Below are 15,050 nucleotides of genomic sequence, written 5' to 3' on the forward strand. Positions count from 1 at the left end.
AGCCGAGCATTCAGAGGTCAAGACAGCAGATGCGGTAGAATTGAAAAAGGATGTCTCCTAACTATGTTACATTTGTCATGTATGTGGTTTCATTTGTATTTTTTTTAATACTTTTGGTTGGCTTCTTGCATGTCTTTAAAGACAATCATATTTCATACCGCAATTATATGCTGATGGACAAGATATTGTTTAATGGAGTTTTTATTATTTATTTTATGAAGCATCACACAAGCTTTTTAATAGAAATGAAGCAAAACTCAGAAGAGTCGTACCATCTTTCTACACTAGATAGTGTAATCCGCAATATAGAACATTACTCATGTCATTTGAGGTGATCTGTCGTTGCAAACTCCATTTGGCATTATCTTAACTATTGGATGGACAACACTGCTTCAACTAAGTAGGGTAGTTTAAAGAACTCAGGAGTAACATTTCTTTGATTTACAGCAGTACCAGAGTATTCTGCATCATCGCTCAAACTTTGCAGATACATTTAGTGCAGACGTATGTTATATACTGTAAGAGTTATGAGCATGATATAAAATGGTTGATATAATACAGAAGTAATAGATGTCTTCGTAAATGGTAACAAAAGGAGGAAATTGTTTTTAAAAGCTTCTCACTAATCTTAAACGTTAACATTGAATTGAAGTCAAATAAACAGTATATATATATTATTATATATATATATATTAATCAAATACTTCTTCCCTAACAATGTGCAGAATAAACCAGAAAACTGTTAAATGGATGCCTATAATAGGATGTAGATATGGATCCTTTATCCTGTCTGTCGTAATCCTTCAGTCTAGCTTCTCCTCCTGGAAGTAGTCTGCATCATTGAGATGGTCCTGGAACTTCTCATATTGCTGAAAGATAGATGTGGGAGTGAAGTGGTGAGGGAGTGTCAGTGAGGAAAATCAGAGAGTATTGATTTCTATTCCACAAAATGACAGCGTGGGGGAACAAATCAGAGGGTTTTCTGAAACAAACAGATGTGGATGGTACTGTTATTTTATGGAGGGCAAGTGGGGTACATACCTCTGAGATCCAGCCCCTCTCCTCCAGTTTGGTGAAAATCCTTTTCACTGTTTCCTTCACTGGCTCCTCTCCATTCTTCTCTTCCTCCTCCATCACTGTCCGGCAGTGTTGAAACAAGTGGTACTTGAAGTGTTTCAGAGCATGATACACCTCTGTTCGGCTGGCACAAACGGAGCCCACACTGAAAGCCTGCCATTTAGGAAAGACACATGCAAGGTGTCCTGTCATTGAAAACACTCAGACAAACAGCAAACCTGACATTTCAAAAAAGGATAAATTGGTGCATGGTCCCATACAGAATTATTTGATTTGATGTACTTTTTGTTAGTGGGATTTTATGGGAAGCCAATGTCACATGTACTGTATGCTTTTTTTCTAGGGACCGAGATGGATAAAACAAAGACAATGTTGATTTCTTCTCAGGTGTAGTACCTGTGTGTCATCGGGCATGAATTGGTCCTCTTCGAGGCTGTTGAGGTTGTACAGTTGCCCTGAGAGACGCACACTGAAACTGCATGGTCTCTGGAGCTTGCATGCCTCACAAACACTCCGATGCAATCCTAACTTCAAAAGCCGGACCTTGGGGTAACACTCCACACGCTCCTGCACGTGGACACATAAAAACACATACCAGTTTGCATATACTGTTTTTGAACATAATATAAGAATGGATGACTTAGCCAAAGTACAAGAATAGCTGTATACAGATGAGATCAGTGAATATGCAGCCAACGTTGAATGACTACACACAAACTTCTGTCTAAGTTCTCTGTGAAATGGTTCTTCACCTTGTACCGGTCGGTCCAGCGGCTCCGCTGTTTCAGGTTCTCCAGGCGAGGGAGGATTGTCCGCTCATCAAAGTGGAACAGCGACGCCTTCATCTCCTGAGCATAGCGCTTTGTCCGATCACCGCCTGCTCACAGTTATCAACCAAATAGATTCCCTACACTTGGATCATGCAGTTGATTGGTGATGGTTTTTGAGACCGCTATTGTTTAAAAACACTTACCATAAAGAGACTTGAGAAAGGTTTCATCCAGGACGTTGATCATAAGGGCTTTGAGGACCACTTGAAAGTGATTGAGCTGAGACCCAGTGATGACTAGCAAAAGGAGGAAAGAAGCAAAGGAATCATACAACACAGTGTGCTTTTACCTGCGAATATTGACCCATGATAAAGTGTGTCAGCTGACTCACACTGGCGTGGAAGAGAAACAGCTATTTCATCTGACACCTCCTCATTCTTGTCCCCTGTCTTATCCTCAACTATGAAGTCCTTCAGACTGTCGCTGTGATCCGCTGCCTCTTCTTCACTGCTGCCCAGCAATAGTTCGGGGGTATCCTCTTCTTCATCATTATCGCCACTAACATCTTCAGCTACTTTACCCTTGTCTTCATCACTTGAATCCTGGATATTTACAAGAGAACCACAGCAATACATGGGTTGTAAAACAATGTTCAACAACAAAAAATGTTTCCTCAGTCCATATATGGACAGATTATTGTGGGTATATGCAACAATGAATCTGCCCAAAGGATCAACACTTATGTCATGCTCGTTTACATGATATGGTGGTAAGATACCTCCAACGTGCCCCTGCGTTTGGGAACGCGGGATTTCATCTTCTTGGATAATGCCAGGAGTTTAGACTGGCGTTGCTTTCGTTTAGCTGCGGTCTGTTTAGCTTCGGCAACTTTTTTGTCCTTTTCTGCAGCACTCTCGTCCTCCGAATCGGAATCGTGGCTTTGTTGTTTTACGCGTTTTTTGGGAACGACTTTCCTTTTAGGCTTGGTTCCTACGTCGCTGTCAGAGTCGCTGGAGCTGTCTGCGAGGACGCGCTTCCGACGAGGACGGGACCTACCTTCACTGGAGCTGCTACCATCGCTGGCAGGGCTCTGTTCCCCACTGGCAGGTGTACTTTCGCTCCCACTGTCCGAATTCTGATAGTCACTCTCTGAAGCGCTGATGCTGGTCGTGCTCGCGCAGGACTCCTCGTCACTGTCATCAAGGATAGACGACGGCAACCCGATTTGAGCCCTTTTCTTCGACGCTTCAGCTTTATTTTTTCGCAACGTTGCGAACACTTTACGCTTGTACAGGCTTTCCATTGTTGTTTACGCAGTGGTGCCAAGTTAACAGTCCAAATAAACGTTAAATAACGTTAGCAATACTGGCTGGCTAGCTAGCAATTAGCTAATGTGCGATGCAGAACATGCTCATTTAAAAAAAATGCGCGCAATCATATGTAAACAACGTTAATCTGGGTTGATACCAAATTTTAACCACGGTGAACCTTTAAAAAAAATCGAATTTTATCTCGTGTGCACCTTTTGTTTTGTTTTGTTGATGTTGTCGTGTGCTTCTTCCCACTTCCGCGCTCGACTCCCGCCCTCAACTCAAAGTGGCCTCTAAAATCATAGCGCCCCTCCCGGCCATTCTAGATAAATTACTCGTTTTCTTTATTGACCCACTGCTAGGCTACTTGTTTGAAGTCCACTTGAATAGTGATATACACTATTCAAAAAAATAAAGGGAACACTTAAAACTCCAAGTCAATCACACTTCTGTGAAATCAAACTGTCCACTTAGGAAGCAACACTGATTGACAATAAATGTCACATGCTGTTGTGCAAATGGATTAGACAACAGGTGGAAATTATAGGCATTTAGCAAGACACCCACAATAAAGGAGTGGTTCTGCAGGTGGGGACCACAGACCACTTCTCAGTTCCTATGCTTCCTGGCTGATGTTTTGGTCACTTTTGAATGCTGGCGGTGCTTTCACTCTAGTGGTAGCATGAGACGGAGTCTACAACCCACACAAGTGGCTCAGGGAGTGCAGCTCATACAGGATGACACATCAATGTGAGATGTGGCAAGAAGGTTTGCTGTGTCTGTCAGCGTAGTGTCCAGAGCATGGAGGCGCTACCAGGAGACAGGCCAGTACATCAGGAGATGTGGAGGAGGCCGTAGGAGGGCAACAACCCAGCAGCAGGACCGCTACCTCCGCCTTTGTGCAAGGAGGAGCACTGCCAGAGCCCTGCTAAATGACCTCCAGCAGGCCACAAATGTGCATGTGTCTGCTCAAACGGTCAGAAACAGACTCCATGAGGGTGGTATGAGGGCCCGACGTCCATAGGTGGGGGTTGTGCTTACAGCCCAACACCGTGCAGGAAGTTTGGCATTTGCCAGAGAACACCAAGATTGGCAAATTCGCCACTGGCGCCCTGTGCTCTTCACAGATGAAAGCAGGTTCACACTGATCATATGTGAGAGACGTGACAGTCAGGAGATGCCATGGAGAACGTTCTGCTGCCTGCAACATCCTCCAGTATGACTGGTTTGGTGGTGGGTCAGTCATGGTGTGGGGTGGCATTTCTTTGGGGGGCCGCAAAGCCCTCCATGTGCTCGCCAGAGGTAGCCTGACCGATATGAGATCCTCAGACCCCTTGTGAGACCATATGCTGGTGTGGTTGGCCCTGGGTTCCTCCTACTGCAAGACAATGCTAGACCTCATGTGGCTGGAATGTGTCAGCAGTTACTGCAAGAGGAAGGCATTGATGCTATGGACTGGCCCACCCGTTCCCCAGACCTGAATCCAATTGAGCACATCTGGGACATCATGTCTCGCTCCATCCACCAACGCCACGTTGCACCACAGACTGTCCAGGAGTTGGCGGATGCTTTAGTCCAGGTCTGGGAGGAGATCCCTCAGGAGACCATCCGCCACCTCATCAGGAGCATGCCCAGGCGTTGTAGGGAGGTCATACAGGCACGTGGAGGCTACACACACTACTGAGCCTCATTTCAACTTGTTTTAAGGACATTACATCAAAGTTGGATCAGCCTGTAGTGTGGTTTTCCACTTTGATTTTGAGTGTGGCTCCAAATCCAGACCTCCATGGGTTGATCAATTTGATTTCCATTGATCATTTTTGTGTGATTTTGTTGTCAGCACATTCAACTATGTAAAGAAAAAAGTATTTCATAAGAATATTTCATTCATTCAGATCTAGGATGTTATTTTTCGTGTAGTGTATATGTGTTTTTAATGTGCATCATGTAGACAAATAAGTTTTATTAATATAAAATATGTTGTTAAAAGCTTATTTATGCATGCCTCAATTCAGAAATAAATTTGTAATATATTTTTAAAACTGTATTTTATTATGGAAAAGTGGTAAATGTTCTTCACAAATAAGATAATCAAACAACATAGCACATGTAAAAAACACATGTCAGCAATAAGAAGGCTTTTTGACATTTATAATCAGCAAGAAAGAATTTTAAGCATTTATTAATTTCATGACCAGGTGAGAATCTGACCCTGATGATAATTAGTACTCCCCCTTGTGATCAAAGATTACACTATGGACAATAAACTGGACACCTGAGTTGATGCCAGCTCCACCAGCTTAACTGAACAATCATTCCTTGTGATAGCCAGTGTCCGGCCTAATGGGTGGAAGGCCACTTGGTTGCTAGGATGTGGCCCAGTTTCCATGGTTATCATGACTGCTACTTTCCTCATATCCCATAGTTTGACCACACCGTATGATTATTAGGAGGCAACAGTGTCGCCCAGTGCATTAAAGGTGGCATGGTTGCAGGAATGCTTTTGGCGATAAAAGGTCTGTGCACACAGTCCAAACCTGGCTTCCCACAAAGACAGGGTTTTATCAGCAGCTTTGCAGGTCCCACACCTTTGTAGTGTTGTCCTTTGAGCAGTAGGCAACAAAGTCACTACATGAGTGGAAGGAGCAGCACCACGTGGCACGGGTGTGGCCATCCAGAGTCAGGATGCAGTGGCCTTGGGAGAAATCCCAGATCCTTACTGTTGTGTCTCCACTGGTGGTGGCCCAGGGTTCCACCATTTGGGTGAAAGCTGCAGCCAAAGAGCTAATCACTATGACCCTCTCCAGTCATGTTCATCTCCCCGACAGACATACCCCACAACCTCCAGAGCTGGTTGTCACTGGAGGAGGCTACAATAAACTTGCGGGGGTGCAGGGCGAGGCAGCTTATTGGCAGGGTATTGACCTTCAGTGAGTTGGTGAGGCAGAATTCAGATGCTTTGGTGCCCTGTGATGGCAGAGCTTTTATTTGGCCTAAGTAGGGGTTCACACAGTTGCTGACAGGAAACTGAGCTGTGTTTTTGGTTGGGTCTTTGTCATGGTCATAGAGGGCAAATCCATCATTCTGTAGTCGGACTCTTTCCCCAGACTCTGGTATTTCTCCTGTTCTGGGGGAAGACCAGTGTGTATTACGCAGGGTGGCTTCCAGGCTGTTGGCCACATGCTCTGTCCCTCTAAACTGATGAGCATTTTCTGTTTCAGCGCCACTTGGTACCTTTCACTCAGCTGCTTCAGTGCAGGCTCATATGAACCACAGTGCTTCTTCAGTTGTTTGATGTATTAAACAAGCCTGTTCTTCTCTTGGACAAGACACTAATGCTGCAGGTGATGGAAATCCCTCTCTTTCTGAAGCTTGACCAGTGTTTCACCAGCTTTGAAAGCTGCCCGACTTAAGCTGTCCCGCTTACTTTGCATATTATTCAGCTCATTGTCTATACAATTGTTGTGTGTATATGCGTTAGGCACAAACGCCACGGTATTCAACAACCCCCTTTGCTCCATTTCGTACCACTCTGCTTGGAAGCAATCCAAAGTTCTGCTCATGCCCATTTTGACAAGGAAGTTGCAGATAAAATTATCCACCACTTCTGGAATGTGGGAGATGGGTTGCTTAGCTGAGCCTCTGACCTGTAACACGGAACCCGTTTCCTCTGAGGCATCGTGCAATGCTCTTATCGCGGCCTCCAAATCCTCATCCCCCTCTGCCATGCTCCTTTCTTCATAGGCCAGAACTTCCTCACATTGATAATTGTCTTTTGAGTCATCAGGTATCGACACCTTTCCATCGACAGATTCTTGCAATTTCATTTGTCGCAGCAACCCCTTTCTGCGTTTTTTTTACCCTCCTCCATGGTCACGAATTTCCGCAACATTAAGGGTGCGTTTGTAAATTCCCTTTGGCTATCTATGGTTTCAGAGGACTCTCGTCTAAGTGTGCCAGACACGCAGAATAACTGATGAATTTACAAACGGACAATTTGACAACACTCGGAATTTACGAACGCCCAGAGCGCACTCTGGCACTCCAGATTGAATTTACGAACACACCCTAAGTCTGCACAGTGTACATGGAATGTGATAGGCCTACAGCATGGGTGTCAAACTCATTCCACGGTGGGCAGAGTGTCTGCAGGTTTTTGTTTTTCCCTTTCAATTAAGACCTAGACAACCAGTTAAATTGTAAAAATATGAATCTTATGTGGTAAATGGTATGTGTGTACAGTTGAAGTTTACATACATTTGGAGTCATTAAAACTCATTTTTCAACCACTCCACAAATTTCTTGTTAACAAACTATAGTTTTGGCAAGTCGGTTAGGACATCTACTTTGTGCATGACACGAGTAATTTTTCCAACAATTGTTTACAGATGTCACGGCAGATTTCCTCCTCTTCCTCTGAAGAGGTGAAACAAGGATCGGACCAAAATGCAGCGTGGTAAGTGTCCATGGTTTTAATAGGAAAACTCAACATGAACACAACTACAAAACAAGAAACGTGAAAAACCGAAAACAGTCCCGTGTGGCACAAACACGGACACAGGAAACAATCACCCACAAAATACCCAAAGAATATGGCTGCCTAAATATGGTTCCCAATGAGAGACATCGATAGACAGCTGCCTCTAATTAAGAACCAATCTAGGCAACCATAGACATACAATTTACCTAGAAAGGAAACAGACCCATAAACATACAAAACTACCTAGAAAGGAAACAGACCCATAAACATACAAAACTACCTAGAAAGGAAACAGACCCATAAACATACAACACCCCTAGACAAGACAAAACACATACATCCCCCATATTACACCCTGACCTAACCAAAATAATAAAGAAAACAAAGATAACTAAGGCCAGAGCGTGACAGTACCCCCCCCCCCCCAAAGGTGCGGACTCCCGGCCGCACACCAAAATCCATAGGGGAGGGTCTGGGTGGGCGTCTGTGCACGGTGGCGGCTCTGGCACGGGACGTGGACCCCACTCCACCATAGTCTTTGTCCGCTTTAGTCTCTTCCTAGGAACGGCGACCCTCGCCGCCGACCTAGGATTAGCAACCCTACTAAATGACCCCACTGGACTGGGGGGCAGCTCCGGACTGAGGGGTAGCTCAGGACTGAGGGGTAGCTCAGGACTGAGAGGTAGCTCAGGACTGAGAGGTAGCTCAGGACTGAGAGGTAGCTCACGCTGGTTGACGGCTCTGGCTGACTGACGGCTCTGGCGGCTCCTGGCAGACTGGCGGCTCTGGCTGCTCCTGGCAGACTGGCGGCTCTGGCTGCTCCTGGCAGACTGTCGGCTCTGGCTGCCAGAGGGCAGACTGGCGGCTCTGGCTGCTCCTGGCAGACTGGCGGCTCTGGCTGCTCCTGGCAGACTGGCGGCTCTGGCTGCTCCTGGCAGACTGGCGGCTCTGGCTGCTCCTGGCAGACTGGCGGCTCTGGCTGCTCCTGGCAGACTGGCGGCTCCTGGCAGACTGGCGGCTCCTGGCAGACTGGCGGCTCTGGTGGATCCTGGCAGACTGGCGGCTCCTGGCAGACTGGCGGCTCCTGGCAGACTGGCGGCTCCTGGCAGACTGGCGGCTCCTGGCAGACTGGCGGCTCTGGCGGCTCCTGGCAGACTGACGGCTCTGGACAGGCGGGAGACTCCGGCGGCTCTGGACAGGCGGGAGACTCCGGCGGCTCTGGACAGGCGGGAGACTCCGGCAGCTCTGGACTCCGGCGGTGCTGGACAGGTTGAGGCGCACTGTAGGCCTGGTGCGTGGTGCCGGCGCTGGTGGTACTGAGCCGAGGACACGCACATCAGGGCGAGTGCGGGGAGGAGGAACAGGGAGTACTGGGCTCTGGACACGCACAGGAAGCCTGGTGTGGGGGTCTGCCACCAGAGGGCTGGTGCATGGAGGTGGCACTGGATAGACTTGACCGTGCAGGCGCACTGGAGCTCTTGAGCACCGAGCCTGCCCAACCTTACCTGGTTGAATGCTCCCGGTCGCCCTGCCAGTGCGGCGAGGTGGAATAGCCTGCAATGGGCTATGCAGGCGAACCGGGGACACCATGCGTAAGGCTGGTGCCATGTACGCCGGCCCAAGGAGACGCACTGGAGACCAGATGCGTAGAGCCGGCTTCATGGAACTTGGCTCGATGCCCACTCTAGCCCGGCCGATGCGAGGAGCTGGTATGTACCGCACCGGGCTCTGCACCACAGCACAACACGCTGCCTGCCCGGTCTCTCTCGCCCTCCTGTAAGCACAGGAAGTTGGCGCAGGTCTCCTACCTGGCTTCGCCATACTCCCTGTGTGCCCCTTCCCAATAAATTTTTAGGACTGACACTTGGGCTTCCAGCCCTGCTTCTGTGCTAGACGCCCAGTTCGTAAAGTCTTTAGCCGTACCCTTATCCTACTTCTCCTCTGTTCCTCTGGTGATGCGGAGGTTAATCCAGGTCCTGCAGTGCCTAGCCCCCCCCTCCCCCCAGGTACTCTCATTTGTTGACTTCTGTAAACGTAAAAGCCTTGGTTTCATGTTAACATTAGAAGCCTACTCCCTAAGTTTGTTTTACTCACTGCTTTATCACACTCTGCCAACTCAGATGTCTTAGCCATGTCTGAATCCTGGCTTAGGAAAACCACCAAAAACCCTGAAATCTCCATTGCTAACTATAACGTTTTCCGCCAAGATAGAACTGCCAAAGGGGGCGGTGTTGCAATCTACTGCAAAGATAGCCTGCGGAGTTCTGTATTACTTTCTAAGTCTGTACCCAAACAATTTGAGCTTCTACTTCTAAAAATTCACCTTTCCAGAAACATGTCTCTCATTGTTGCCGCTTGCTATAGACCTCTCTCTGCCCCCAGCTGTGCCCTCAATACTATATGTGAACTGATTGCTCCCCATCTATCTTCTGAGCTCATGCTACTAGGTGACCTAAACTGGGACATGCTTAACACCCCGGCCATCCTACAAACTAAGCTTGATGCCCTCAATCTCACACAAATTATCAATGAACCTACCAGGTACAACCCCAAATCAGTAAACATGGGGAAACCCTCATAGATGTCATCCTAACTAATTCGCCCTCCAAATACACCTCTGCTGTTTTCAATCAATATCTCAGCGATCACTGCCTCATTGCCTGCATCGGTAATGGGTCTGCGACCAAACAACCACCCCTCATCACTGTCAAACGCTCCCTGAAACACTTCTGCGAGAAGGCCAAATCCAGATAGCCGATGTTCTGAAAGAGCTGCAAAATCTGGATCCCTACAAATCAGCCGGGCTAGACAATCTGGACCCTCTCTTTCTAAAATTATCTGCCGAAATTGTTGCAACCCCTATTACTAGCCTGTTCAACCTCTCTTTCGTATCGTCTGAGATTCCCAAAGATTGGTAGGCTGCCGCAGTCATCCCCCTCTTCAAAGGGGGTGACACTCTAGACCCAAACTGCTACAGAACTATATCTATCCTACGCTGTCTTTCTAAGGTCTTCGAAAGCCAAGTTAACAAACAGATTACGGACCATTTTGAAATCCCACTATACCTTCTCCGCTATGCAATATGGTTTCAGAGCTGGTCATGGGTGCACCTCAGTCACGCTCAAGGTTCTAAACGACATCATAACCGTCATCGATAAGAGACATTACTGTGCAGCCGTATTCATCGACCTGGCCAAGGCTTTCGACTCTGTCAATCACAACATTCTTATTGGCAGACTCGACAGCCTTGGTTTCTCAAATGATTGCCTCGCCTGGTTTACCAACTACTTCTCTGATAGAGTTCAGTGTGTCAAATCGGAGGGCCTGTTGTCTGGACCTCTGACAGTCTCTATGGGTGTGCCACAGGTTTCAATTCTTGGGCCGACTCTCTTTTCTGTATACATAAATGATGTTGCTCTTGCTGCTGGTGATTCTCTGATCCACCTCTACTCAGACGACACCATTCTGTATACTCCTGGCCCCTCCTTGGACACTGTGTTAACTAACCTCCAGATGAGCTTCAATGCCATACAACTCTCCTTCCGTGGCCTCCAACTGCTCTTAAATGCAAGTAAAACTAAATGCATGCTTTTCAATCAATCACTGCCTGCACCTGCTTGCCCGTCCAGCATTACTACTCTGGACGGCTCTGACTTAAAATACGTGGACAACTACAAATACCTGGGTGTCTGGTTAGACTGTAAACTCTCCTTCCAGACTCACATTAAGCATCTCCAATCCAAAATTAAATCTAGAATTGGCTTCCTATATCGCAACAAAGCATCCTTCACTCATGCTGCCAAACATACCCTCGTAAAACTGACCATCCTAACTATCCTCAACTTCGGTGATGTCATCTATAAAATAGCCTCCAACACTCTACTCAACAAACTGGATGCAGTCTATCACAGTGCCATTCGTTTTATCACCAAAGCCCCATACACTACCTACCATTGCGACCTCTACGCTCTCGTTGGCTGGCCCTCGCTTCATACTCGTCGCCAAACCCACTGGCTACAGGTTATCTACAAGTCTCTGCTAGGTAAAGCCCCGCCTTATCTCAGCTCACTGGTCACCATAGCAGCACCCACTTGTAACACGCGCTCCAGCAGGTATATCTCACTGGTAACCCCAAAGCCAATTCCTCCTTTGATTGTCTTTCCTTCCAGTTCTCTGCTGTCCATGACTAGAACGAATTGCAAAAATCTCTGAAGCTGGAGACTCACATCTCCCTCACTAGCTTTAAGCACCAGCTGTCAGAGCAGATTACAGATCACTGCACCTGTACTTAGCCTATCTGTAAACAGCCCATCTATCTACCTACCTCATCCCCATACTGGTATTTATTTATTTGTTTTGCTCCTTTGCACCCCAGTATCTCTACCAGCACATTCATCTTCTGCCAATCTACCATTCCAGTGTGTAATTGCTATATTGTAATTACTTCGCCACCATGGCCTATTTATTTCCTTAACTTACCTAATTTGCACTCACTATATATAGACTTTTTGTTTTCTTTTGTTCTACTGTATTATTGACTGTATGTTTTGTTTATTCCATGTGTAACTCTGTGTTGTATGTGTTGTATGTGTCGAATTGCTACGCTTTATCTTGGCCAGGTCGCAGTTGCAAATGAGAACTTGTTCTCAACTAGCCTACCTGGTTAAATAAAGGTGAAATAAAAATAAATGAATAAATGTATTTCAAGGCCAACCTTCAAACTCAGTGCCTTGTTGCTTGACATCATGAGAAATTCAAAAGAAATCAGCCAAGACCTCAGAAAAGATGTGTAGACCTACACAAGTCTGGTTCATCCTTGGGAGCAATTTCCAAACGCCTGAAGGTACCACGTTCATCTGTACAAACAATAGTATGCAGCTTTAAATACCATGGGATCAGGCAGCCGTCATACCGCCCAGGAAGGAGATGTGTTCTGTCTCCTGGAGATGAACGTAATTTTGTGCGAAAAGTGCAAAGCACCTTGTGAAGATGCTGGAGGAAATGGGCAAAAGTATCTATATCCACAGTAAAACAAGTCCTATATCGACATAACCTGAAAGGCCGCTCAGCAAGGAAGAAGCCACTGCTCCAAAACTGTCTTTAAAAAAGCCAGACTACGGTTGGCAACTGCACATGGGGACAAAGATCGCACTTTTTGGAGAAATATCCTCTGGTCTGATGAAACAAAATAGAACTGTTTGGCCATAATGACCATCTTTATGTTTGGAGGAAAAAGGGGGAGTGCAAGCCGAAGAACACCATCCCAACCGTGAAGCACGGAGGTGGCAGCATCATGTTGTGGGGGTACATTGCTGCAGGAGGGACTGGTGCACTTCACAAAATAGATGACATCATGAGGGAGGAAAATTATGTTGATATATTGAAGCAACAACTCAAGACATCAGTCAGGAAGTTAAAGCTTGGTTGCAAATGGGTCTACCAAATGGACAATGACCCCAAGCAAACTTCCAAAGTTGTGGCAAAATGGCTTAAGGACAACAAAGTCAAAGTATTGGAGTGGCCATCACAAAGCCCTGACCTCAGTCCCATAGAAAATGTGTGGGCAGAACTGAAAAAGTGTGTGCGAGCAAGGAGGCCTACAAACCTGACTCAGTTACACCAGCTCTGTCAGGAGAAATGGGACAAAATTCACCCAACTTATTGTGGGAAGCTTTTGGAAGGCTACACACAACGTATGACCTAAGTTAAACAATTTAAAGGCAATGCCACCAAATACTAATTGAGTGTATGTAAACTTCTGACCCATTGGGAATGTGATGAAAGAAATAAAAGCTGAAGTAAATCATTCTCTCTACTATTATTCTGACATTTCCCTTTCTTAAAATAAAGTGGTGATCCTAACTGACCTAAGACAGGGAATTTTTACTTGGAGTAAATGTCAGAAATTGTGAAAAACTGAATTTAAACATATTTGGCTAAGGTGTATGTAAACTTCCAACCTCAACGGTATATAGATTGTGTATAGGCTTGTCTCTGAATCTTCTCTTTGTGCCCGACTGGGTTCAAATGCTTTCTGTTTTTGTATTTATTTATCAGTGTATGTATGTATGTGTTTTTATGAATGTAACAATATTTTTAAATTAAGGTTTTTGTATAATTTTATGTATGTATGTATGTATGTATGTATGTATGTATGTATGTATGTATGTATGTATGTATGTATGTATGTATGTATGTATGTATGTATGTATGTATGTATGTATGTATGTATGTATGTATGTATGTATGTATGTATGTATGTATGTATGTATGTATGTATGTATGTATGTATGTATGTATGTATGTATGTATATATTTTTACTGCTCTAGGGATATAATTATTGTTTGGATAACCTTATTTACAATTATGTATTGATTTTTACCTTGTATTTTTCAGTCTTTATGCGATGCGCAGTGCAGAGAACACCGGGAGAAGAATTACCATTGAATTATTGTAATGTTTGTTTATGTGTCAATTAATCCCATAAGGGATGAGTTGCCAATTGGCGTTTGGACTCGAAAATAAAATGCCATTCATTCATTCACCAGGTGATGAGAGTTCCTTACTAATGAGTGACCTTAATTAATCCATCAAGTACAAGCATGGATCGAAAACCCGAAGGCACGGGACCTCTGAGAAATGAGTTTGACACCTGGCCTCATTGTGCCATTACTAGATATGTTTATTTATATTTACTTAGTTTTAACTGTTAGTTTGTTTTGCCAATATCTCATTTGTTGTCAAGTTAAGGTTTCTTTTATTTTCAAATATCAATTTTGAGATCAATGTAGATGATTTTGAATCTAAATGAAAATAAATACTTACATTTCACTCTCCTTTATTCCTCAACTACAACAATTATGCACCATAAACCATATCCAATGTCATTGGCACTTATGTGAATGTATTTGATGTGATTTTTTAATGTAATTATTTGTCTGTGTATTTCACAGCAAATATAGCACATTGAATGGAGAGAGAGAAATTAAAGAGAGAGAGAGAAAACGAGAACTGTTAATTTCCTAACCTGCAATGGCAAAACAATTGCAGCAGGTGGCATATTCAATTCGCAGTTGATGCTACATGTAAAGGACCGCTCAATGACACACACACAGCCTAACAGCTTTTTCTCTCTCTCTCTCTCCCTCTCTCCCTCACACACATACACACACTTTTGCACTGATCTCTGCATATTCAAATGTCAGTCCCCCATTTCACCTGTCCTATAACCTATAGCCTATACACTCTTATAAAATAGGGTTATTATGCTGTCCTCATAGGAGAACCATTTTTGGTTCCAGGCAGAACCCATTTGGGTTCCATGTAGAGCCCTTACTACAGAGGGTTCTACATGGAACCCAAAAAGGTTCTGTCTGGAACCAAAACTGGTTTTTCATATGTTTCTCCTATGG

General features: G+C 45.2%; 2 protein-coding genes and 1 pseudogene across 3 annotated transcripts in view; all 3 read right to left on the bottom strand.

Moving 5' to 3' along the window:
• Positions 1-15,050, bottom strand: part of LOC135550349 (palmitoyltransferase ZDHHC20-B-like) — a 319,193-nt gene that overhangs the window by 201,653 nt on the left and 102,490 nt on the right. Inside the window, exon 14 of one of the 2 annotated variants that reach the window (XR_010457105.1) lies at positions 11,125-11,144. The exons of the other annotated variant lie outside the window; for it this stretch is intronic. The gene's annotated coding sequence lies outside the window, so the exon portion shown is untranslated. Of the gene's footprint in view, positions 1-11,124; positions 11,145-15,050 lie in introns of those variants that run through there. 2 annotated transcript variants of the gene reach the window in all.
• Positions 184-3,442, bottom strand: LOC135550346 (coiled-coil domain-containing protein 82-like). Its single transcript, XM_064981049.1, has 7 exons — positions 2,626-3,442; positions 2,239-2,449; positions 2,051-2,143; positions 1,830-1,954; positions 1,474-1,644; positions 1,042-1,230; positions 184-869 (listed from the first exon to the last, which is right to left on the bottom strand). Exons 1-7 carry the CDS (start codon positions 3,148-3,150, stop codon positions 804-806), a joined length of 1,380 nt encoding a protein of 459 aa, XP_064837121.1. The 5' UTR covers positions 3,151-3,442; the 3' UTR covers positions 184-803.
• On the bottom strand, positions 5,329-6,984 carry LOC135549349 (sperm-associated antigen 16 protein-like; annotated as a pseudogene).

The sequence above is a fragment of the Oncorhynchus masou genome, chromosome 12 (assembly GCF_036934945.1).
Source record: "Oncorhynchus masou masou isolate Uvic2021 chromosome 12, UVic_Omas_1.1, whole genome shotgun sequence".
Lineage (NCBI taxonomy): Eukaryota > Metazoa > Chordata > Actinopteri > Salmoniformes > Salmonidae > Oncorhynchus > Oncorhynchus masou.